General features: G+C 46.4%; 1 protein-coding gene across 7 annotated transcripts in view; it reads right to left on the reverse strand.

Annotated features, from left to right (window-relative positions):
- LOC129812779 (ral GTPase-activating protein subunit alpha-2-like) overlaps positions 1-23,311 on the reverse strand; it is a 157,264-nt gene that overhangs the window by 113,873 nt on the left and 20,080 nt on the right. For all 7 annotated transcript variants that reach the window (XR_008753074.1, XM_055864636.1, XM_055864640.1 and 4 more), the window contains exon 2: positions 12,175-12,285. Coding sequence is in view for 6 of the 7 variants with exons in the window: in XM_055864636.1 (XP_055720611.1) it covers positions 12,175-12,285 (111 nt within the window). In the remaining variant the exon portion in view is untranslated. The remainder of the gene's footprint in view (positions 1-12,174; positions 12,286-23,311) is intronic.

Raw genomic sequence — 23,311 nt, forward strand, 5'->3', positions numbered from 1 at the left:
TACCCAGCTAGTTATACACTCTACCACTGGGCTAGATACTGGGGTAGTTTACCCAGCTAGTTATACACTCTACCACTGGGCTAGATACTGGGGTAGTTTACCCAGCTAGTTATACACTCTACCACTGGGCTAGATACTGGGGTAGTTTACCCAGTTAGTTATACACTCTACTACTGGGCTATATACTGGGGTAGTTTACCCAGCTAGTTATACACTACTACTGGGCTAGATACTGGGGTAGTTTACCCAGCTAGTTATACACTCTACTACTGGGCTAGATACTGGGGTAGTTTACCCAGCTAGTTATACACTACTACTGGGGTAGTTTACCCAGCTAGTTATACACTACTACTGGGCTATATACTGGGGTAGTTTACCCAGTTAGTTATACACTCTACTACTGGGCTAGATACTGGGGTAGTTTACCCAGCTAGTTATACACTCTACTACTGGGGTAGTTTACCCAGCTAGTTATACACTACTACTGGGCTAGATACTGGGGTAGTTTACCCAGCTAGTTATACACTCTACCACTGGGCAAGATACTGGGGTAGTTTACCCAGCTAGTTATACACTCTACCACTGGGCTAGATACTGGGGTAGTTTACCCAGCTAGTTATACACTCTACCACTGGGCTAGATACTGGGGTAGTTTACCCAGCTAGTTATACACTCTACCACTGGGCTAGATACTGGGGTAGTTTACCCAGCTAGTTATACACTCTACCACTGGGCAAGATACTGGGGTAGTTTACCCAGCTAGTTATACAGTCTACCACTGGGCTAGATACTGGGGTAGTTTACCCTGCTAGTTATACACTCTACTACTGGGCAAGATACTGGGGTAGTTTACCCAGCTAGTTATACACTCTACTACTGGGGTAGTTTACCCAGCTAGTTATACACTCTACTACTGGGCTAGATACTGGGGTAGTTTACCCAGCTAGTTATACACTCTACCACTGGGCTAGATATTGGGGTAGTTTACCCAGCTAGTTATACACTCTACTACTGGGCTAGATACTGGGGTAGTTTACCCAGCTAGTTATACACTCTACTACTGGGGTAGTTTACCCAAACTTTAACTTCCTCTTCTCCCCCCTCCACCAAATTAAAGCCACAAGATGCAGGGACTGGGGCAGCAGTCAACACTGACCTCACTGCTGAAGTGCCTTCAACTTTGCTTAGATCACGGGAGTGATAACATTTTAACAGGTTCACATGGCATAATTTAGAGGACTTCCTATGACTAGGGGTTTCAATAAGATAGTTCAAATCTGACACTTTACGCAACACAGTGAAAGGACCACAGTATTTTGCCTGTAAAGGTGAACTTACAAGAGGCAGAAGAGCAAGTACCCGATCACCGGGACTAAACTCACGCAGCTCAGCCTGTCCGTCATATTTCAGTTTCATTTTCCGTTGAGAACATTTTAGTTTTTCTTTCGCTAGTTCACCAGCCCTATACAACTTCAACCTAAAACCATTTACATAGTCAATAAGGTTCCGAGGTGGTTCCTCAGGCAAACAACCATCCTGCAACACTGCTAAAGGCCCACGCACCTTATGGCCAAACACTAAGTCATTTGGGCTAAACCCTGTGCTTTCCTGCACTACTTCCCGAGCAGCTAGTAACAGCCAAGGTAACCCCTCCTCCCAGTCGGCAGACAGTTCCGTACAATATGCACGAAGCAAGGATTTTAAAGTTTGATGAAAACGTTCCAAAGCTCCCTGGCTCTGGGCATGGAACGCAGTAGACTTGTTGTGTTTAACTTTAAGCTGTTTGAGAACCTGAGCAAATAAATGAGAGGTAAAGTTAGACCCCTGATCTGACTGGATGGTTTTTGGAATCCCAAATGTTGAAATAAATTGAGTTAAAGCTTTAACTACTGATTTTGAAGTTATGGTACGCAAGGAAAAAGCTGCCGGATATCTGGTTGCTTGACACATAACAGTTAATAAGTAGCTATGACCTGACTTGGACCTTGGTAATGGCCCAACACAATCGATAATAAGATGCTCAAAAGGTTGCCCTACGGCTGGTATTGGATACAACGGTGCAGGCTTTACAACCTGATTTGGCTTGCTTGTGCGCTGACACGTATCACAAGTTTTAATAAACTGAGATACATCCCGCTTTAAACGTGGCCAGAAAAAATAACGAAGTATACGATCATACGTTTTACGAACACCCATATGACCTGCCACATCACCATGTGAAGTTTGCAACACTTTATTTCGCAAAGTAGTAGGTACAACTATTTGAAAGACTGGTTCTCCTAAACCCTTATCATAGTGTGGAACCCATTTCCTGACCAACAGCCCATCAAGAAGAAAATAACACTGAGCACTATTCCTCACCACTGAATCAGGAACCACTTTATCAAACAGATCAGCCAAAGTAGTATCGGCTTTTTGCTCAGCCATCAATGAATCTCTAGAACTAGTCAACTGTTCTGTCTGGAGTTTGATTGGCAACTCAAGACTTTCTGGCTTACTCTCAATCTCCTTACGAGAGGCTGCGCGGGTAACCGCACAAACTGGAAATACCTCAGGAGACACACAGTTCTGATCCGGAGATTCCCTTGCAGGTGACACTGAAGGTTGCTTCTTACAGATGTTTAATTTGCCATCTGCCCACACCTTACTACCTGCCAAGTCATTCCCCAAAATCATGTGCACTCCCTCTACTGGCAACTGAGGTCTAACCCCAACATCTACATCACCCTCTATCAGACCACATTTTAGGGTAACTTCATGTAAAAAACAAGACAATGGAACTAAACCCATACCACATACCATTGCACAACGGCCAGTATCAGACTCTTTAGAGAACGGCAAAACAGATTCCAGAATAAAAGAATCTAAAGCTCCAGTGTCTCTTAGGATCTTGATTTTAACATTCTGGTTGCCATCTACCAGGGACACTACACCATCTGAAATAAAGGCTGAAAAATCACAGCGGGAAAACTGAGAATCAAACTCAACTAGTGGCTGAAACAGCTCACCCTGGTGGTCAGAGGCTGTAACAGGACTTGCCATCACAGCAGGTTTAACTTGAACTGACTGTTTTGATTTAAGCAGAGGACAATTTTTCTTCCAATGTCCTTCAACTAAACAGTAGCGACAGGTATTAGCATTAACCGGTCCTTTAAGTCCTCCAGACCCAAACTTCTGCCGAGGCCTTTTGAAAAAATCTCCAAAAAAAGGTGACCTATTCCTAGGAGTAAAGTTATTCTTATGGTACACGTCACTGTTTGACTCAAAATGGCTTTTATGTGTTAGCCTGTACTCATCTGCAAGGATGGCTGCATCACTTGGAGACTTAACTTTACGTTCATTCATGTATGTAGCAACCTGGTCAGGAACAGAATTTTTGAACTGTTCTAACACAATCAAATTAGACAGACCCTCAAAAGTACTAACTTCAGAAGCTGTACACCAACGATTAAATGCAGAAGTCAAATCACAAACAAACTCAGAATAGGTTTGTGAATCTAACTTTTTCCTGTAACGAAAACGTTGACGATATGCCTCTGGCACAAGCTCGTAGACCTTCAGAACTGCTGATTTAACTTTAGCATAAACTTTACTGTCAGCTACACTCAGTGCTGCAAAAGCCTCACGTGCTTTACCTGTAAGTACACATTGCAACAACGTAGTCATGTCCAAATCTGACCAAGCTCTAGCTTCCGCAATACGCTCAAATAAAGTAAAGTATGTGTCTGGATCTGACTCATCAAATTTAGGCAACAAATGAAGATTCTGTGAAACATCAAACTGTGGTAGTCTTTCCGGTCTATTAGCATTTCTCAATCGCTCTATCTCTAATTGCATTTGCATTTGCTCTAATTGCATTTGCCTTTGCATTTGCAACAGTTCCCTCTGCTGCTCAAAAGTTAATGAAGGGCTAGCCTGAAAACTTGCACCCTCACTACTAGCAGACTGACCGCCAAAAACACCCATTTCCCTAAGACCCTGCTTTAAGCTAGTTTTAACAGTCTCTTTAATTTTTTTATCAACAATCTCAATCTGATAATGTTCAGCAATTTCAATTAACTGCTCCTTAGTACACAACTCTAAGGCTACCTCTGAAGGAGCTTGAATAAAACTACTCAAAATGGAAGACATTTTCCTCAACCAATACAACTATTACGAATGCTCAAAAAAACACAACTCACCTGCTGTCAATCTGGGTTCAAGGACAGGAGCCACACCCCACTATCCTCCAAAAACTACTAACTAACTGGCCCTGGTCTTCGTGCAGTCACATGTGGTGGGGTTTTATGCACACAAAACCAGTGGAGTGGAAAAGACAACCAGAAACTGGCGGCCCTCCCATAACCACGGAGGTGCTCCCGAGCCGATGTAGGGGAAAAGGGAAAGGGATGCTCTACCCACGTTCACTGCCACCTAAAACAAAAACACCACAAGCCTCCTATGGACACTTGCTGATATGCCTGAACAGGAGAGGACTCCCACCTGAACAAAACCCAGAAAAACACAAAGTGAATTGCTTAGCTACCAAGCTAACTGAACCAAAAGAACACATGGCTCTCAACTCTCTTAAACAAAAATTGGCCCAACCAAAACATCCACTCAAACAAAAAAAACATTTGGCAAACTAAACTAAACTAACCCAAGTTAACTACTATCCCGGATGAGCCCCCACTTGTCACAAGCCGGCTCATAGCCTGTGACAAATGAGAGGACACGAACAACAGGTATAGGCCAATTCAAGAGTGTTGTCACGGCTCCTCCTCTGCAGTGCAGGGGGCGGTTCCTCCTGCAGGCAGAGGAGGGTCGTTAAGTGATTGGAGCCACCTGGGCTCAGGGTATAAAGCTGTCACTAATCTCTCTTGCTCTCTCTCTCTGCTCCTCCAGGTATGCTCATGATTTGTTTGTTCCTTTTTAGTTTTGCATAGTTTCCACTCAGTCATGTTCACACACACATATTCATGCACCCATGCACTTTACATACACCTTACATTATGATACATCCACACCTCATTCCTATTTCTTAGTTTAAGTTAATAGTTTGCTTAATAATAAAGAACACTTTTGAATTGGCCTATACCTGTTGTTCGTGTCCTCTCATTTGTCACAGGCTATGAGCCGGCTTGTGACAAGTGGGGGCTCGTCCGGGATAGTAGTTAACTTGGGTTAGTTTAGTTCAGATTGACAATTTTTTTTGTTTGAGTGGATGTTTTGGTTGGGCCAAATTTTGTTTAAGAGAGAGTTGAGAGCCATGTGTTCTTTTGGTTCAGTTAGCTTGGTAGCTAAGCAATTCACTCTGTTTTTTTCTGGGTTTTGTTCAGGTGGGAGTCCTCTCCTGTTCAGGCATATCAGCAAGTGTTCATAGGAGGCTTGTGGTGTTTTTGTTTTAGGTGGCAGTGAACGTGGGTAGAGCATCCCTTTCCCTTTTCCCCTACATCGGCTCGGGAGCACCTCCGTGGTTATGGGAGGGCCGCCAGTTTCTGGTTGTCTTTTCCACTCCACTGGTTTTGTGTGCATAAAACCCCACCACATGTGACTGCACGAAGACCAGGGCCAGTTAGTTAGTAGTTTTTGGAGGATAGTGGGGTGTGGCTCCTGTCCTTGAACCCAAATTGACAGCAGGTGAGTTGTGTTTTTTTTTTGAGCATTTGTAATAGTTGTATTGGTTGAGGAAAATGTCTTCCATTTTGAGTAGTTTTGTTCAAGCTCCTTCAGAGGTAGCCTTAGAATTGTGTACTAAGGAGCAGTTAATTGAAATTGCTGAACATTATCAGATTGAGATTGTTGATAAAAAAATTAAAGAGACTGTTAAAACTAGCTTAAAGCAGGGTCTTAGGGAAATGGGTGTTTTTGGCGGTCAGTCTGCTAGTAGTGAGGGTGCAAGTTCAGGCTAGCCCTTCATTAACTTTTGAGCAGCAGAGGGAACTGTTGCAAATGCAAAGGCAAATGCAATTAGAGCAAATGCAAATGCAATTAGAGATAGAGCGATTGAGAAATGCTAATAGACCGGAAAGACTACCACAGTTTGATGTTTCACAGAATCTTCATTTGTTGCCTAAATTTGATGAGTCAGATCCAGACACATACTTTACTTTATTTGAGCGTATTGCGGAAGCTAGAGCTTGGTCAGATTTGGACATGACTACGTTGTTGCAATGTGTACTTACAGGTAAAGCACGTGAGGCTTTTGCAGCACTGAGTGTAGCTGACAGTAAAGTTTATGCTAAAGTTAAATCAGCAGTTCTGAAGGTCTACGAGCTTGTGCCAGAGGCATATCGTCAACGTTTTCGTTACAGGAAAAAGTTAGATTCACAAACCTATTCTGAGTTTGTTTGTGATTTGACTTCTGCATTTAATCGTTGGTGTACAGCTTCTGAAGTTAGTACTTTTGAGGGTCTGTCTAATTTGATTGTGTTAGAACAGTTCAAAAATTCTGTTCCTGACCAGGTGGCTACATACATGAATGAACGTAAAGTTAAGTCTCCAAGTGATGCAGCAATCCTTGCAGATGAGTACAGGCTAACACATAAAAGCCATTTTGAGTCAAACAGTGATATGTACCATAAGAATAACTTTACTCCTAGGAATAGTAGGTCACCTTTTTGGGGGGCATCTTTCCAAAGGCCTCAGCAGAAGTTTGGGTCTGGAGGACTTAAAGCACCGGTTAATGCTAATACCTGTCGCTACTGTTTAGTTGAAGGACATTGGAAGAAAAATTAAAGTTAAAAAGTTAGTTTCAGATGAGGTCTTACAAGGACGGTTGAAAAACTCTCAGACTTTGCAAAACCTTGGGGTTTTGGTAGATCATTTAGACCCTGAGAAACGTGATGAATTGGTAGCTCTTATTAGAAACTACCCTGTTTTGTTTTCTGACACTCCATCGCAAACCCACTTAATTGAACATGATATAGACATCGGAGATGCTAAGCCTATCAAACAGAGATTTTATCGTGTGTCTGAGGAGAAGAGATTGAAACTGGAAACAGAGCTTGCACTGATTATAGAAAAGTTAACAATATTACTAAAGCAGACCTTTACCCTCTTCCTAGGATGGAGGACTGTATTGATCAAGTTGGGTCAGCAAAGTATGTTAGCAAATTTGATCTTTTAAAGGGATATTGGCAAGTACCCCTTACCAAAAGAGCTTGTGAGATTGCTGCCTTTATAACTCCATCTGGTTTGTTCTCTTATAAAGTGATGCCTTTCGGCTTGCGGAATGCTCCAGCCACCTTCCAGAGGCTAATGAATCGGGTGGTCTCAGGTCTGGAAGGGTGTGCCGTGTATTTGGACGACGTGGTCGTCTACTCAGACTCCTGGGAGGAGCATGTTCGGAGAGTACAAGGCCTGTTTGAAAGACTGGTGTGGGCCAGGTTGACTATTAATTTGGCAAAATGTGAGTTTGCCAAAGCTACAGTCACATACCTAGGCAAGGTTGTGGGTCAGGGATTTGTCTGTCCCGTGGAAGCCAAGGTTCAGGCTGTGAGGCAGTTCCCACAGCCCTCTACAAAGAAAGAACTGATGCGCTTCCTGGGAATGGCGGGGTACTACCGTGCTTTTTGTAAAAACTTTTCGGTAGTAGTGTCCCCACTGACCAATCTGTTGAAGGCCAAGGCTGAATTTATCTGGTCCACCCAGTGTCAAGAGGCATTTGATGCAGTTAAGACTCTTTTGTGTTTGGCACCTGTGTTGGCAGCACCAAATTTTGGGAAACCTTTCAAATTGCAGGTAGACGCCAGTCAAATCGGTGCTGGGGCTGTGCTTCTCCAGGAGAATGACGACAAGGTTGAGTGTCCAGTCAGTTTCTTCTCCCGGAAATTTAATAAGTATCAGAAAAACTATTCTGTAATTGAAAAGGAGGCTTTAGGTCTCATTTGGGCTTTACAGCACTTCGAGGTCTATGTTGGTTCTGGTTTGACCCCTTTAACTGTGTTCACTGACCACAACCCACTTGTTTTTCTGAGGTCTCTGCAAAACCCAAACCAGCGCCTGATGCGTTGGGCTTTGTTCTTGCAACCTTTCAACCTTGATATTAGACACATTAAGGGTAAGGATAATATCATTGCTGATGCTCTGTCCCGTGCTCCTTTAACCTAGCTTGTACCTTTTCTCTGTTGACCCCTACGGGCTGTCTGTGCCTCTTTCCTCTTAAATTGCTCCCCAGGTACCAGGGCTGCCGAGTTTGAGGGACGGACAGTCGGCTGGGGGACACGGGGCTACTGCTAGGAGCCGGGATTGTTTTTTTTTGTTTATTTGTTTTTGGGGAAATTTGAATTATTTTGATTATGTTGGAGGAAGTTGGGTTGAGGGTGGGACCCTCATTTTAAGGAGGGGGGTGTCACGGCTCCTCCTCTGCAGTGCAGGGGGCGGTTCCTCCTGCAGGCAGAGGAGGGTCGTTAAGTGATTGGAGCCACCTGGGCTCAGGGTATAAAGCTGTCACTAATCTCTCTTGCTCTCTCTCTCTGCTCCTCCAGGTATGCTCATGATTTGTTTGTTCCTTTTTAGTTTTGCATAGTTTCCACTCAGTCATGTTCACACACACATATTCATGCACCCATGCACTTTACATACACCTTACATTATGATACATCCACACCTCATTCCTATTTCTTAGTTTAAGTTAATAGTTTGCTTAATAATAAAGAACACTTTTGAATTGGCCTATACCTGTTGTTCGTGTCCTCTCATTTGTCACAGGCTATGAGCCGGCTTGTGACATTATACACTCTACCACTGGGCTAGATACTGGGGTAGTTTACCCAGCTAGTTATACACTCTACTACTGGGCTAGATACTGGGGTAGTTTACCCAGCTAGTTATACACTCTACTACTGGGGTAGTTTACCCAGCTAGTTATACACTCTACTACTGGGGTAGTTTACCCAGCTAGTTATACACTCTACCACTGGGCTAGATACTGGGGTAGTTTACCCAGCTAGTTATACACTCTACCACTGGGCTAGATACTGGGGTAGTTTACCCAGCTAGTTATACACTCTACCACTGGGCTAGATACTGGGGTAGTTTACCCAGCTAGTTATACACTCTACCACTGGGCTAGATACTGTGGTAGTTTACCCAGCTAGTTATACACTCTACTACTGGGCTAGATACTGGGGTAGTTTACCCAGCTAGTTATACACTCTACCACTGGGCTAGATACTGGGGTAGTTTACCCAGCTAGTTATACACTCTACCACTGGGCTAGATACTGGGGTAGTTTACCCAGTTAGTTATACACTCTACTACTGGGCTAGATACTGGGGTAGTTTACCCAGCTAGTTATACACTCTACTACTGGGCTAGATACTGGGGTAGTTTACCCAGCTAGTTATACACTACTACTGGGGTAGTTTACCCAGCTAGTTATACACTACTACTGGGGTAGTTTACCCAGCTAGTTATACACTACTACTGGGCTATATACTGGGGTAGTTTACCCAGTTAGTTATACACTCTACTACTGGGCTAGATACTGGGGTAGTTTACCCAGCTAGTTATACACTCTACTACTGGGGTAGTTTACCCAGCTAGTTATACACTACTACTGGGCTATATACTGGGGTAGTTTACCCAGCTAGTTATACACTCTACCACTGGGCAAGATACTGGGGTAGTTTACCCAGCTAGTTATACAGTCTACCACTGGGCTAGATACTGGGGTAGTTTACCCTGCTAGTTATACACTCTACTACTGGGCAAGATACTGGGGTAGTTTACCCTGCTAGTTATACACTCTACTACTGGGCAAGATACTGGGGTAGTTTACCCTGCTAGTTATACACGCTACTACTGGGCTAGATACTGGGGTAGTTTACCCAGCTAGTTATACACTCTACCACTGGGCTAGATACTGGGGTAGTTTACCCAGCTAGTTATACACTCTACCACTGGGCTAGATACTGGGGTAGTTTACCCAGCTAGTTATACACTCTACTACTGGGCTAGATACTGGGGTAGTTTACCCTGCTAGTTATACACTCTACCACTGGGCTAGATACTGTGGTAGTTTACCCAGCTAGTTATACACTCTACTACTGGGCTAGATACTGGGGTAGTTTACCCAGCTAGTTATACACTCTACCACTGGGCTAGATACTGGGGTAGTTTACCCAGCTAGTTATACACTCTACTACTGGGGTAGTTTACCCAGCTAGTTATACACTCTACTACTGGGGTAGTTTACCCAGCTAGTTATACACTCTACTACTGGGGTAGTTTACCCAGCTAGTTATACACTCTACTACTGGGGTAGTTTACCCAGCTAGTTATACACTCTACCACTGGGCTAGATACTGGGGTAGTTTACCCAGCTAGTTATACACTCTACTACTGGGGTAGTTTACCCAGCTAGTTATACACTCTACCACTGGGCTAGATACTGGGGTAGTTTACCCAGCTAGTTATACACTCTACCACTGGGCTAGATACTGGGGTAGTTTACCCAGCTAGTTATACACTCTACCACTGGGCTAGATACTGGGGTAGTTTACCCAGCTAGTTATACACTCTACCACTGGGCTAGATACTGGGGTAGTTTACCCAGCTAGTTATACACTCTACCACTGGGCTAGATACTGGGGTAGTTTACCCAGCTAGTTATACACTCTACCACTGGGCTAGATACTGGGGTAGTTTACCCAGCTAGTTATACACTCTACTACTGGGCTAGATACTGGGGTAGTTTACCCAGCTAGTTATACACTCTACCACTGGGCTAGATACTGGGGTAGTTTACCCAGCTAGTTATACACTCTACCACTGGGCTAGATACTGGGGTAGTTTACCCAGTTAGTTATACACTCTACTACTGGGCTAGATACTGGGGTAGTTTACCCAGCTAGTTATACACTCTACTACTGGGCTATATACTGGGGTAGTTTACCCAGCTAGTTATACACTACTACTGGGCTAGATACTGGGGTAGTTTACCCAGCTAGTTATACACTCTACTACTGGGCTAGATACTGGGGTAGTTTACCCAGCTAGTTATACACTCTACTACTGGGGTAGTTTACCCAGCTAGTTATACACTACTACTGGGCTATATACTGGGGTAGTTTACCCAGTTAGTTATACACTACTACTGGGCTAGATACTGGGGTAGTTTACCCAGCTAGTTATACACTACTACTGGGCTAGATACTGGGGTAGTTTACCCAGCTAGTTATACACTCTACTACTGGGGTAGTTTACCCAGCTAGTTATACACTACTACTGGGCTATATACTGGGGTAGTTTACCCAGTTAGTTATACACTCTACTACTGGGCTAGATACTGGGGTAGTTTACCCAGCTAGTTATACACTACTACTGGGCTAGATACTGGGGTAGTTTACCCAGCTAGTTATACACTCTACTACTGGGGTAGTTTACCCAGCTAGTTATACACTCTACTACTGGGCTAGATACTGGGGTAGTTTACCCAGCTAGTTATACACTCTACTACTGGGCTAGTTTACCCAGCTAGTTATACACTACTACTGGGCTAGATACTGGGGTAGTTTACCCAGCTAGTTATACACTCTACCACTGGGCTAGATACTGGGGTAGTTTACCCAGCTAGTTATACACTCTACTACTGGGCTAGATACTGGGGTAGTTTACCCAGCTAGTTATACACTACTACTGGGCTAGATACTGGGGTAGTTTACCCAGCTAGTTATACACTCTACTACTGGGGTAGTTTACCCAGCTAGTTATACACTCTACTACTGGGCTAGATACTGGGGTAGTTTACCCAGCTAGTTATACACTCTACTACTGGGCTAGATACTGGGGTAGTTTACCCAGCTAGTTATACACTCTACTACTGGGCTAGATACTGGGGTAGTTTACCCTGTTAGTTATACACTCTACTACTGGGCTAGATACTGGGGTAGTTTACCCAGCTAGTTATACACTCTACTACTGGGCTAGATACTGGGGTAGTTTACCCTGTTAGTTATACACTCTACTACTGGGCTAGATACTGGGGTAGTTTACCCAGCTAGTTATACACTCTACCACTGGGCTAGATACTGGGGTAGTTTACCCAGCTAGTTATACACTCTACTACTGGGCTAGATACTGGGGTAGTTTACCCAGCTAGTTATACACTCTACTACTGGGCTAGATACTGGGGTAGTAGTTATAGGCCCTTTTTTATAAACAGACACACAGGCAGCACACCTTCCTTACCTTTTTGCTTTAAGTTACTTTCCAGTGTAATGAAATTTTCATAGAAGATAAAATAAATCTGCGAACAGTTGCTTTCGAAGAAGGTCTTCAATTCACTCTTCTCAATGATATCTGCAAAAGGAAACAGACAAACACACACCGTCAGATCAATTGTCAACTGCCAGACAAACAAAATACAAGGATTGTTGTTTAGTGAAACTGGCCAAAATGTAAAAATCGCTGCCATTACAGTCTAACAATGAAAGATTCCAGTGAGAAGATTATCCATAATTCTCTCCCATGTCTCAATCAAACATATGTTGTCATACATAAATCAGAAGCTTAAACATCCTTGGTAATTCAACGGCTGTGAGGATTTACATAACAGCACACCAAGGAGTTTGAGAGGGAAAACGTCTAATTAGGCTAGCTCACCATGCTATAAAGAAAGCGGTTAACTCAGTGGATGCTGTCTGTTTAAATGGTTCAGATCATTAAAAAGGGAGGGATACACGTGGCTGAGTGGAGAATGACATCCCCAAGGAGCATCACTGATGAGCAGGGACATACTGAGGTACAGGGGAGGGCAGAGCCATAGAATTCTAACTGAGAACGTAGGCCTCGCTCTATGAGGACAGGCCCATTACACATCTGTCAATGGGACTTCACTTGCGCAAGCTGTGTCCAATTCCAGAATCTGGGACAACCTTACTTTAACCTACATTCCGTAAAACTCTCCTCCAATCCTCTGCATAACACCTTGATTCAAAGATCTTTTTTTGTTTATTTGTTTGTTAAATTAGTTGAAATGAAACTAATAGCTCACCAAACTGTAAAAGCTCTTAGCCATGTGTGGTGTGTGAGCGGTGCTGTGCTGGTGGTTGAGGGTGATCTGTTATGGAGATGGGGAGAGAGTGTAGAGGTTTCAAGGCCAGGGTCGAGGCATGTTGACCTCAGGTGATGGCTGGGGGAACAGGACCAGCAGCAGTCATACACACACAGTAGGTCTTGGCTAGCTCTAGCCTGCTAGCAGATCTATTCTTCAGATCAACTCCTCTTGTATTCGTTGGCATGCTGAAAACAACATGACAAAGATGACTAAAAAGCACATCGCTCTGCGACCAGGCTAGAATGTCATCATGTTCCTATTAGGATGTAAACCAATCCAGAATCAGGCTTGGCATCAGTCACAGAACCTTTCTCTTCCAAGCTACACTCAACTGTGATGAGAACATTTAACAGGGGGAGACTTCTTCCCCCTAATTGAGCAATTAAGATTCACCTTCTGTTGAGGCTCTAGTCTGTCCTGGTCCTCAGTTCTGTTCAATACACCATCAACCACCAGTCAACTGGACGGGGCCCGAACCTAGCCCAGATAGTCTCCAGTAAATGGCTCAGGGGGACTGCTGGAAGCCACTGTGGGACAATGACAGTCTGTCTTGTGATTTATGTTTGCCCCCAGATTAAAACCCCGATAATGAAGAATCATGGATATCACCCTGGCAATAGAGTTTGAACCGGTGTTCCATGGATCTGGCCTAAAGTTAAAAGGCAAACAACAGCCATCACAGAGTAACTGGTCCTGGATGAGACAGGAGCTGCTCTTGTCCTTATTTCTCAGGCTAATCTGACTGCAGCTCTGATTGAATCGGAATATAGAATAAGGCCTGATATTGGAACGTCCATCACAATCAACTGCAACAGAGTGGAATTGCAGCACCACGGGCAACACAATACGCAATGCTAGGCTAACTATTAAAACCATAATAACAACAAAACGCCAGAAGAAGCAGAATAGCCCATTTTATACGGCAGTATTCCCATGTGACACTTTTAATACCGGCAGCAAAACAGGGAAAAACACACAGTAGCACATAAATCAGTGAAATGTTTGGACTAGGGAGGGAGAACAGAACAAAATGTAGAGCAGAGATGACCCTTCTCCAGCCTGCATACTCTTCCTTCAATTACATTCTGCACATCCCCGACCAGCTATAGACACATTTACAAATCCTTCAAGCAATGTTTACAAAATAATAGACTACTCGATCAGGTTAAACATTACACTTGACCTGACTGCCCTAAGCCGTGTGCAAAAAAACAACAGCACGGCAGATACGTCTCCTTCACACAAAGTGTCATATTTCGCAACAAGGGAAATTCCATTCAGATCCTATTAACACACTGGCATAACACCCTTTCCTGCACACGTTCACTAGCACACTAAGCACTTTCGAAAGATTGTGAATCATTTGGAGGGGGGCTTGACACTGCCTCTCTGCCGACATCCATCCCATCTCCGCCTCTCTCATTTGGCATGCCGGTGCTGGTATGCAGTCACTGAGCTAATCACACAGTCCTTTAAGTTCACACCACGCTGTCATACTTAAAACACACACACACCCCTCAGCCCATCAATACAAAACTCAGTGTCTGCTTTAAGTCGTCCGCGTGCTTCCCAGCCAAAACAGTTCGGAACAGTTTGTGCATATATTATATTATATTATGACAATGATGATTCTGTGACGTTTTTGTTCGTTTAGGACTTCAGCAAGGGGTTTTCGGCTGTTTGGGCACACATTCCCCGCCCCCCCCCCCCCCTCTCATGGCAAGCCCAAGTCAAACGCCCAAGTCTATGTCCCCATCGGCAATTGGTCAACCGTAGGAAGTCTTCAATAATGTGCCTGCTGTCATTCAACGAGAGATGACTCGACCTCATTCACATTTTGTTCACTTGAGAAATACTGCACCAAACATCTGAGTCAGATGCAAAATTGCGCGACTAAGATATCCTTTGCAAAAACTGCAAAATTTATGACAGATTTCTTAAAATGACCAGATGAATTCTGACTATTTTGAGGAAGTGTATACTGGCTACGGTGTCTCTTTTTTCAAGTGAAGGTCTTTTAAGGGAGTATATGAGCAACACTAGCCGAGTTGGGGTAGCCGCCAGCCAAACCGAAGCATGCGGACGCCTTCACAAGACACAACAAATCAGTGGTAGATCTAGGAATAGATCCAATGAGCCAGCCAAAATCATTGAGCATTTTAGCTAGCCTTAGACTACTAGGTCTAATGAATAACTTTCAGGTCTAATAACCTGAAGGTGAAAATCCAAAAGGTCTCTATTCAGACAGGGGCTGGAATAATAACACACACTGTGCTCTGCACCTTAGCAGCTCTATTCCAAGTGACGAAAGACAGTACAGACCCAGTACCAAGGGGCAAGGCAGCGCTCTTATCTCAGCACCTCACATGGTCCACTTTTCAGCACTGCTCATTGTGTTGGAGCGCTTCCTGTCTGCCGCTCAGGAATACATGTTGACTCATCAGCAGCAGTACCCACCCAATAACCCACTAGCCTGCTGGGAGAGAACAGGAGAGGAGAGAGGACCAGCAGGCACATCCTCAGGGAAGGAGGGAATCAGGAGGGCTTGAGGGTTGTGTGTGTGTGTGTGTGTGTGTGTGTGTGTGTGTGTGTGTGTGTGTGTGTGTGTGTGTGTGTGTGTGTGTGTGTGTGTGTGTGTGTGTGTGTGTGTGTGTCTGTGTGTGTGAAAGAGGGAGCATAAAAGAGAAAGGAGTGCACGCGTGCAAGCGGCGGGTCATTGGTCAGGTGATAAAGCCATTCCCAGGTCACTTCCTCCCATATTCCTGTCCTACAGCAGTCAGGAGACCCACTAAACCCACTAAAACTTTATTGTCCAGGGGGAGTTCTTCTTTGGACAACAAAGTAGCTTCACAGAGTGGCTTAATACACATGGAGTTGTACATACATGCAATAACAAACATGTTGTTCTAACGACTAGCCAACCTGGCTAGTTTGGAAATTGTGTGCTTGGGAAATTGGAATGTTGAACTTCTAGTCAACAACCAACATAGTTTACATGTCTGTCCATTATCAACATCTGAATTTGATAGATTGACCTAGATCTGTGTTTACGCCAATCCCTTGAACATGAGGTGGTGTGCGTGCGTATGTGTGTGTGTGTGCGTGCGTGCGAGCGTGGAGCTGGGTCATTTCTGTTTAACGTCCTGCATGTCACAGACCCATCAGAGCCTGCTCTCTGATCTGACTCCTCAGAGAGACCTCTCTGTGTGTGGAAGTGAGCGAGTGCCAACGTTTCACTGATCCCGACACAATCGCACCTCTCTCAGTACAGAGGAGCAGAGAGGAGAGGAAGGTGTTGGTGTGATTGTCGAGTGTGGCTAAAGGAGTTCGGGACAAGTTCAACAGCAAAGAACAGACCCGGGGTCAGTTCCTATTCCAAACAGTTTATTTGTAATTCCACTCGGCCAATCGCTAATCCGCCTCTTGGCAATGGCAGTCCGGACACAGAGCTAATGCTTTGTATCTTAAACGATAGTAAGCCACAAGAGTACTATTGAGTCACTCTGTGGGGGGAAGTAGTAGAATACGGGCCATATCCCAGAGGAGTTAAGAAGTGGGCTACCGGAGTAAGTATTCTACACTGAAAATGAACCCCCCCCCCCATTTTTACGAAATCACAACGGAATACGAAAAGGAATCCTACCTTGGGTCTAAGAGTTTCAAGCGACTGACTGTTCCTGATCGTGTGCAGGAAAATCTCCTGTTGCCAGTCAGAGCAGAGCAGCTGTTGAGTCCCCATGCGGCAGAATAACAACCTGCAACAGCTAGGCAGATGAGCCAATGCCTGATGGCCATATTACATATTCAAAGAGGGGTAACTCAGGAAGAGAAACACAACACGTTGTCCACGCTGACATATATAGTGCTGACTGTCTAGCCTCACTGTTCTCTCTCAGGATAAGGAGCCGACCGGCTCCAAAATGTCAGATAACATCGGAAAAGTCACGACTAAACAGTCGTCCAGAGACACCTAGGTCTCTGGACGTCACATGACATCACATCAACACAGGAGTCCTGTCTGCGTCGGTGTGACGTCAGCACCATCGACGGTTAAACTAGGGTTCCAGCACACTGGGCCTGTGATTCCTGTGTAATACAAGACCACTCCGACATGCCTCTGGACCAAATCAACTAGACGGGAGACACTTACACAATTCGAATGTATTTGGTGGAGAAAGGGAATTGGGTGAGAAGCATGCATGGTTGACATTCTAGACTAGTGAATGTTAAATGGTACCTACATTACAACTAGGAGGTGTTCTACTTGATTAAGGGTCCACTGGTGTGTGCATTAGGCCTAGCCAATCACGTTGAACTGGTCATCCGGTCATCTGAAGCCGCATGCATATTTACACTGCACAGTAAAAACATCTGGACACTTGACCTATTCAAACCGAAACAGCACTTCCTGTAGGCATAACAACAAGAAGCCATTTACCGTAGAAACGTGTGTGAAATGTTCCCTAGCAGCAGGGAGATGAATGGGAGCCATTCACACCACGCGGAGTCATTAATATACTATGTCACATTCATACAGGAGGGCCTAGCTGATCAACCTGTGATCAGACAGAATCATCAGCATTTAGACCTAGCTCTGTTCCCGCTCTGGCTGCCTGTCAGGAGGAGTGAGATATAGGAGAGACTGAGGCTGTCTCTCGCACGAGGCTCAGAGCAGACACGCACACAGGGGGGGGGGGTCTTTAACTAGGCTAACTTGCCTGGGGGGCAACAACACAGAGCTGCTGCTAATGTGGAGGCTGATGGATGCATGGATGCAGGGTTAGCTACCTGAAATCCCCATCACTCTGGCCCACACACAGAGACAGAGAGACCGACACAGAGAAAGAGACAGAGAGACCGACACAGAGACAGAGACAGACAGAGAGAGACCGAGAGACACAGAGAAAGAGACAGGCAGACAGACAGACAGGGACAGAGAGGGACAGAGAGGCACAGACAGGGACAGAGAGGCACAGACAGGGACAGAGAGGCACAGACAGGGACAGAGCGGCACAGACAGGGACAGAGCAGCACAGACAGGGACAGAGCGGCACAGACAGGGACAGAGCGGCACAGACAGGGACAGAGCGGCACAGACAGGGACAGAGCGGCACAGACAGGGACAGAGCGACACAGACAGGGACAGAGCGACACAGACAGGGACAGAGCGACACAGACAGGGACAGAGAGGCACAGACAGGGACAGAGAGGCACAGACAGGGACAGAGAGACCGTCAGGGACAAAGAGACAGAGAGCCGAGCCGGACACAGAGACACACAGAGAGAGCGACAGACACACAGACAGAGTTGTATTTTAAAACAACATACTTTTTTCTCTGGTTTTGATTCTGGTGCTGGTGCCTTGGGCCAGAGAGAGATGGATAAAAGAGAGAGAGAGCCCCCGCCCCATTGAAGGAGTGTAGGCTTGGCAGTAGGCACTGTGTCACGAGGCAGGCCAGACAGTCAGACTGTGCTGCAGTTCAGTTCAGTCACCGTGTCACTGCCTCAGTCAAAGAAATCTTGAGCAGAACCGCTAGCTAACACAGCCACAGTGTCCTCAATTCATTCCATACACCTTACATAGCAGGCACCCATTCTTTCACCCCGATCCACCTACAACAGCCACCCCATGGGGGCATCAGCAGGGCACAGCAGGCGCCAGCTCACCTCTTCATCCTCCTCTGAGTGTGCTAACCGCTAAAAAATATTCATCTCAACACCGCCACAGCTCAGCTATTTTAAAACCAAGTACCAGGAAGCCAACCTGAGAGAAGCAATGGAGGGAAGTGTACAAAACACCCCCCCAAAAAGAGGTGCAATCAGCCAGCAGCTCCCCCTCCACAGGCCTCGGAGCTCCCCCTCCACAGGCCTCGGAGCTCCCCCTCCACAGGCCTCGGAGCTCCCCCTCCACAGGCCTCGGAGCTCCCCCTCCACAGGCCTCGGAGCTCCCCCTCCACAGGCCTCGGAGCTCCCCCTCCACAGGCCTCGGAGCTCCCCCTCCACAGGCCTCGGAGCTCCCCCTCCACAGGCCTCGGAGCTCCCCCTCCACAGGCCTCGGAGCTCCCCCTCCACAGCCCTCGGAGCTCCCCCTCCACAGCCCTCGGAGCTCCCCCTCCACAGCCCTCGGAGCTCCCCCTCCACAGGCCTCGGAGCTCCCCCTCCACAGGCCTCGGAGCTCCCCCTCCACAGGCCTCGGAGCTCCCCCTCCACAGGCCTCGGAGCTCCCCCTCCACAGGCCTCGGAGCTCCCCCTCCACAGGCCTCGGAGCTCCCCCTCCACAGGCCTCGGAGCTCCCCCTCCACAGGCCTCGGAGCTCCCCCTCCACAGGCCTCGGAGCTCCCCCTCCACAGCCCTCGGAGCTCCCCCTCCACAGCCCTCGGAGCTCCCCCTCCACAGCCCTCGGAGCTCCCCCTCCACAGCCCTCGGAGCTCCCCCTCCACAGCCCTCGGAGCTCCCCCTCCACAGCCCTCGGAGCTCCCCCTCCACAGCCCTCGGAGCTCCCCCTCCACAGCCCTCGGAGCTCCCCCTCCACAGCCCTCGGAGCTCCCCCTCCACAGCCCTCGGAGCTCCCCCTCCACAGCCCTCGGAGCTCCCCCTCCACAGCCCTCGGAGCTCCCCCTCCACAGCCCTCGGAGCTCCCCCTCCACAGCCCTCGGAGCTCCCCCTCCACAGCCCTCGGAGCTCCCCCTCCACAGCCCTCGGAGCTCCCCCTCCACAGCCCTCGGAGCTCCCCCTCCACAGCCCTCGGAGCTCCCCCTCCACAGCCCTCGGAGCTCCCCCTCCACAGCCCTCGGAGCTCCCCCTCCACAGGCCTCGGAGAGCAGCGCCGAGTCGCTGACTTTGGACCACGTTTAAGAGGTTCATGATAAATCCATGGCAACCAGCTGCGGCGAGGGAAACTTCACTGCCACCTGTCACATGATGCAATTCACAGGGAGGGAAAGGGTAGTACTAGGAAGCAAATTAAGGAAAGCAGGAGCAGGCTCATTCAGAGAACTAACACACGGAGGATCCCACTGACAGTAAATGAACCAGAACCAGGGACACCAGCAGAGCAGCACTGAAGCCCCTGAGGCGTCAATCATATTTATTATTTTATTTCACCTTTATTTAACCAGGTAGGCCAGTTGAGAACAAGTTCTCATTTACAACTGCAACCTGGCCAAGATAAAGCAAAGCAGTGCGACAAAAACAACAGCACAGAGTTACACAAACAAACGTGCAGTCAATAACACAAAAGAAAAGAAAAATTGAAAAATCTAAGCACAGTGTGTGCAAATGTAGAAGACTAGGGAGGTAAGGCAAAAAATAGACCATAGAGGCGAAATAATTACAATTTAGCAATAATACTGGAGTGATAGATGTGCAGATGATGATGAGCAAGTAGAGATACTGGGGTGCAAAAGAGCAAGAGGGTAAGTAATAATATGGGGATGAGGTAGTTGGGTGTGCTACTTACAAATTCACTGTACCTGACAGCTGATGCTTAAAGTTAGAGAGGGAGATATTTTTGCAATTCGTTCCAGTCATTGGCAGCAGAGAACTGGAAGGAATGGCGGCTAAAGGAGGTGTTGGTTTTGGGGGTGACCAGTGCAATATACCTGCTGGAGCGCGTGCTACGGGTGGGTGTTGCTATGGTGACCAGTGAGCTGATATAAGGCGGGGCTTTACCTAGCAAATACTTATAGATGACCTGAGGCCAGTGGGTTTGGCGACTGATATGTAGTGAGGGCCAGCCAATGAGAGCATACAGGTCGCAGTGGTGGGTAGTATATGGGGCTTTGGTGACAAAACGGATGGTACTGTGATAGACTGCATCCAATTTGCTGAGTAAAGTGTTGGGGGCTATTTTGTAAATGACATCACTGATGTCAAGGATCTGTAGGATGGTCAGTTTTACGAGGGTATGTTTGGCAGCATGAGTGAAGGAGGCTTTGTTGCAAAATAGGAAGCCGATTCTAGATTTAATTTTGGATTGGAGATGTTAAATGAGTCTGGAAGGAGAGTTTACAGTCTAACCAGACACCTAGGTATTTGTAGTTATTCACATATTCTAGGTCAGAACCGTCCAACCGAGTAGTGATGCGAGTTGGGCGGGCAGCGATCGGTTGAAGAGCATGCACCTAGTTTCACTTGCATTTAAGAGCAGTTGGAGGCCACGGAAGGAGAGTTGTAATGGCATTGAAGCTCGTCTGGAGGTTTGTTACCAAAGTGTCCAAAGAAGGGCCAGATGTATACAGAATGGTGTCGTCTGCGTAGAGGTGGATCAGAGATTCACCAACGGCATGAGCGACATCAGTGATATATACATAGAGACTGCCAGAAGTCCGGACAACAGGCCCTCCGATTTGACACACTGAACTCTATCTGAGAAGTAGTTGGTGAACCAGGCGAGGCAGTCATTTGAGAAACCAAGGATGTTGAGTCTGCCGATAAGAATGCGGTGATTGACAGAGTCGAAAGCCTTGGCCAGGTTCAATGAAGTTGATCACACCGAGTCAAATTGGAGTCTCTTATGAGGTCAATGGGAGTGCATTCAGTGAGCTACCACCAGCGCTGACTCTATAGACCGATGCACAGAGCCGTTGAGCTCATAAAGCCCTCAGCCATCCAACGCCAGGTCTTAGCAACGTACGGACAGAGGCTGTGAAGGTAGAAGACACCAAAAACAGCCTGAGCAACATGCATCATCTTCTGTAAGCAGTGTATTTACAGTGTGTGATAAACTCCTGACTGTCAGGGTAAAGCCACGGGGCTAAGTAGCTCTCTGTGAATGGAACGGAGGTAGTGGTACAGCGGATATGTGGCCTCCTCCTCCACCGTGATAATATAACAGTGGTTTACAACTGACTGTCAACAGCCGTGCTACACCTCTCTGGCAGTGAGGTGTGATCTTAGCAGCTACTGTAAGCATGCCATGCCACTGTCAGACACAATCCCTCAGGTCAACCTTAGTAATATTAGCCTATTGCAATTTGCAATAGTTTCCCTCCTACATACTGTGCAAAAGCCAACACTTGACACTTCATGAACATGGAAATGAAAGGCCATATTTTCAAACTGTGGGGCCTTTCATTAGGACCATGTAACAGACTGAACCTTTGACAGACATGGTAGCAGTGGCTGGATGCAGCCTGACCTCAGGCCAGTCTGTGTTCGCAGATCAGGGAGCCGCTCAGCTGCCGAATGCCTCTCTTCCTAATGAGGTCGCCCCCAATACCTCCCTTAATTAACCTGGGATGGCAAGCAGCGGGCAAGAGGCAAGCTGCTGCCTGGTTGTCGCTATCTGGCCATGCTGCAAAGGACAGTAAAACAAAATCTGATTTTACCACTACCTCTAACCCAAAATTAAGAACAAATGGGTTAGCTCATGTTCTTCCTCATCAATTCTGACGATACGCCTAGGAATTATGTTCTTAGGAGCATTCCCAGCGACAGCCGGGTTGAATTTGGGTCCAGAGGCAAAACCAGTTGAGCCCCACTGATCTAGTTACCTTACAGCCCATGTGGAGTCTACCCTCCATGCCTTTTGATTATCTCACCAGAAAATTAAAAAAATAAAATAAACACCCTTTAGATTTCAATGGAGATGACAACCAGGGTTGTGTATTGGGGCAACACACACCTGTAGGAATTCCCAGGTATTCCAAACATCCTGTAATAAACAAGAAATCTGGAATCCTCCAACCAGGATTACTTAAAAACCTAGGAAATATTGAAAAGTTACCAGAATTGTACAACTCTGTTCAGTGCATTCTGCTATTTGAACTTGCGACCATGAAACCAGTCTGACCAGACTTTCATGACCTGTGTAAAGGACATAAATATTACTCTGTATAAAACGTAGACTAGGACTAGGTTACTCCTCATCGTTTGATGCATTGCATTTGTCCTTGTCATGTGCCTCTGGGCCCTCAGCCTTTAAAACACACACAAAAAAGGGTTTTGTTGTTGTATTTTACCCCCTTTTTTCTCCCCAATTTCCATCGTCTCATCGCTGCAACTCCTCGGTTGTGATACAGTCCGGAATCTGGCTGACGCCTCTAGCACTGAAATGCAGTGCCTTAGAGCGCTGTGCCACTCAGGAGCCCACTTGTTCTTCAGTTTCTCCTATACGCAGTGTTACCCCTATATGCATCTAAAATCGTGGCCGCCACTGCAAAATAAAATAAACTCTGTAGACTTGCCGCACCAAGGCCTGCACCTCAACAATGTCGGTTTCATAAAAATGGTTGTAGCCAAACTGAACTATAGACCACTGGTTTAATG

The sequence above is a fragment of the Salvelinus fontinalis genome, chromosome 16, assembly GCF_029448725.1.
Source record: "Salvelinus fontinalis isolate EN_2023a chromosome 16, ASM2944872v1, whole genome shotgun sequence".
In the NCBI taxonomy this organism is placed as follows: domain Eukaryota; kingdom Metazoa; phylum Chordata; class Actinopteri; order Salmoniformes; family Salmonidae; genus Salvelinus; species Salvelinus fontinalis.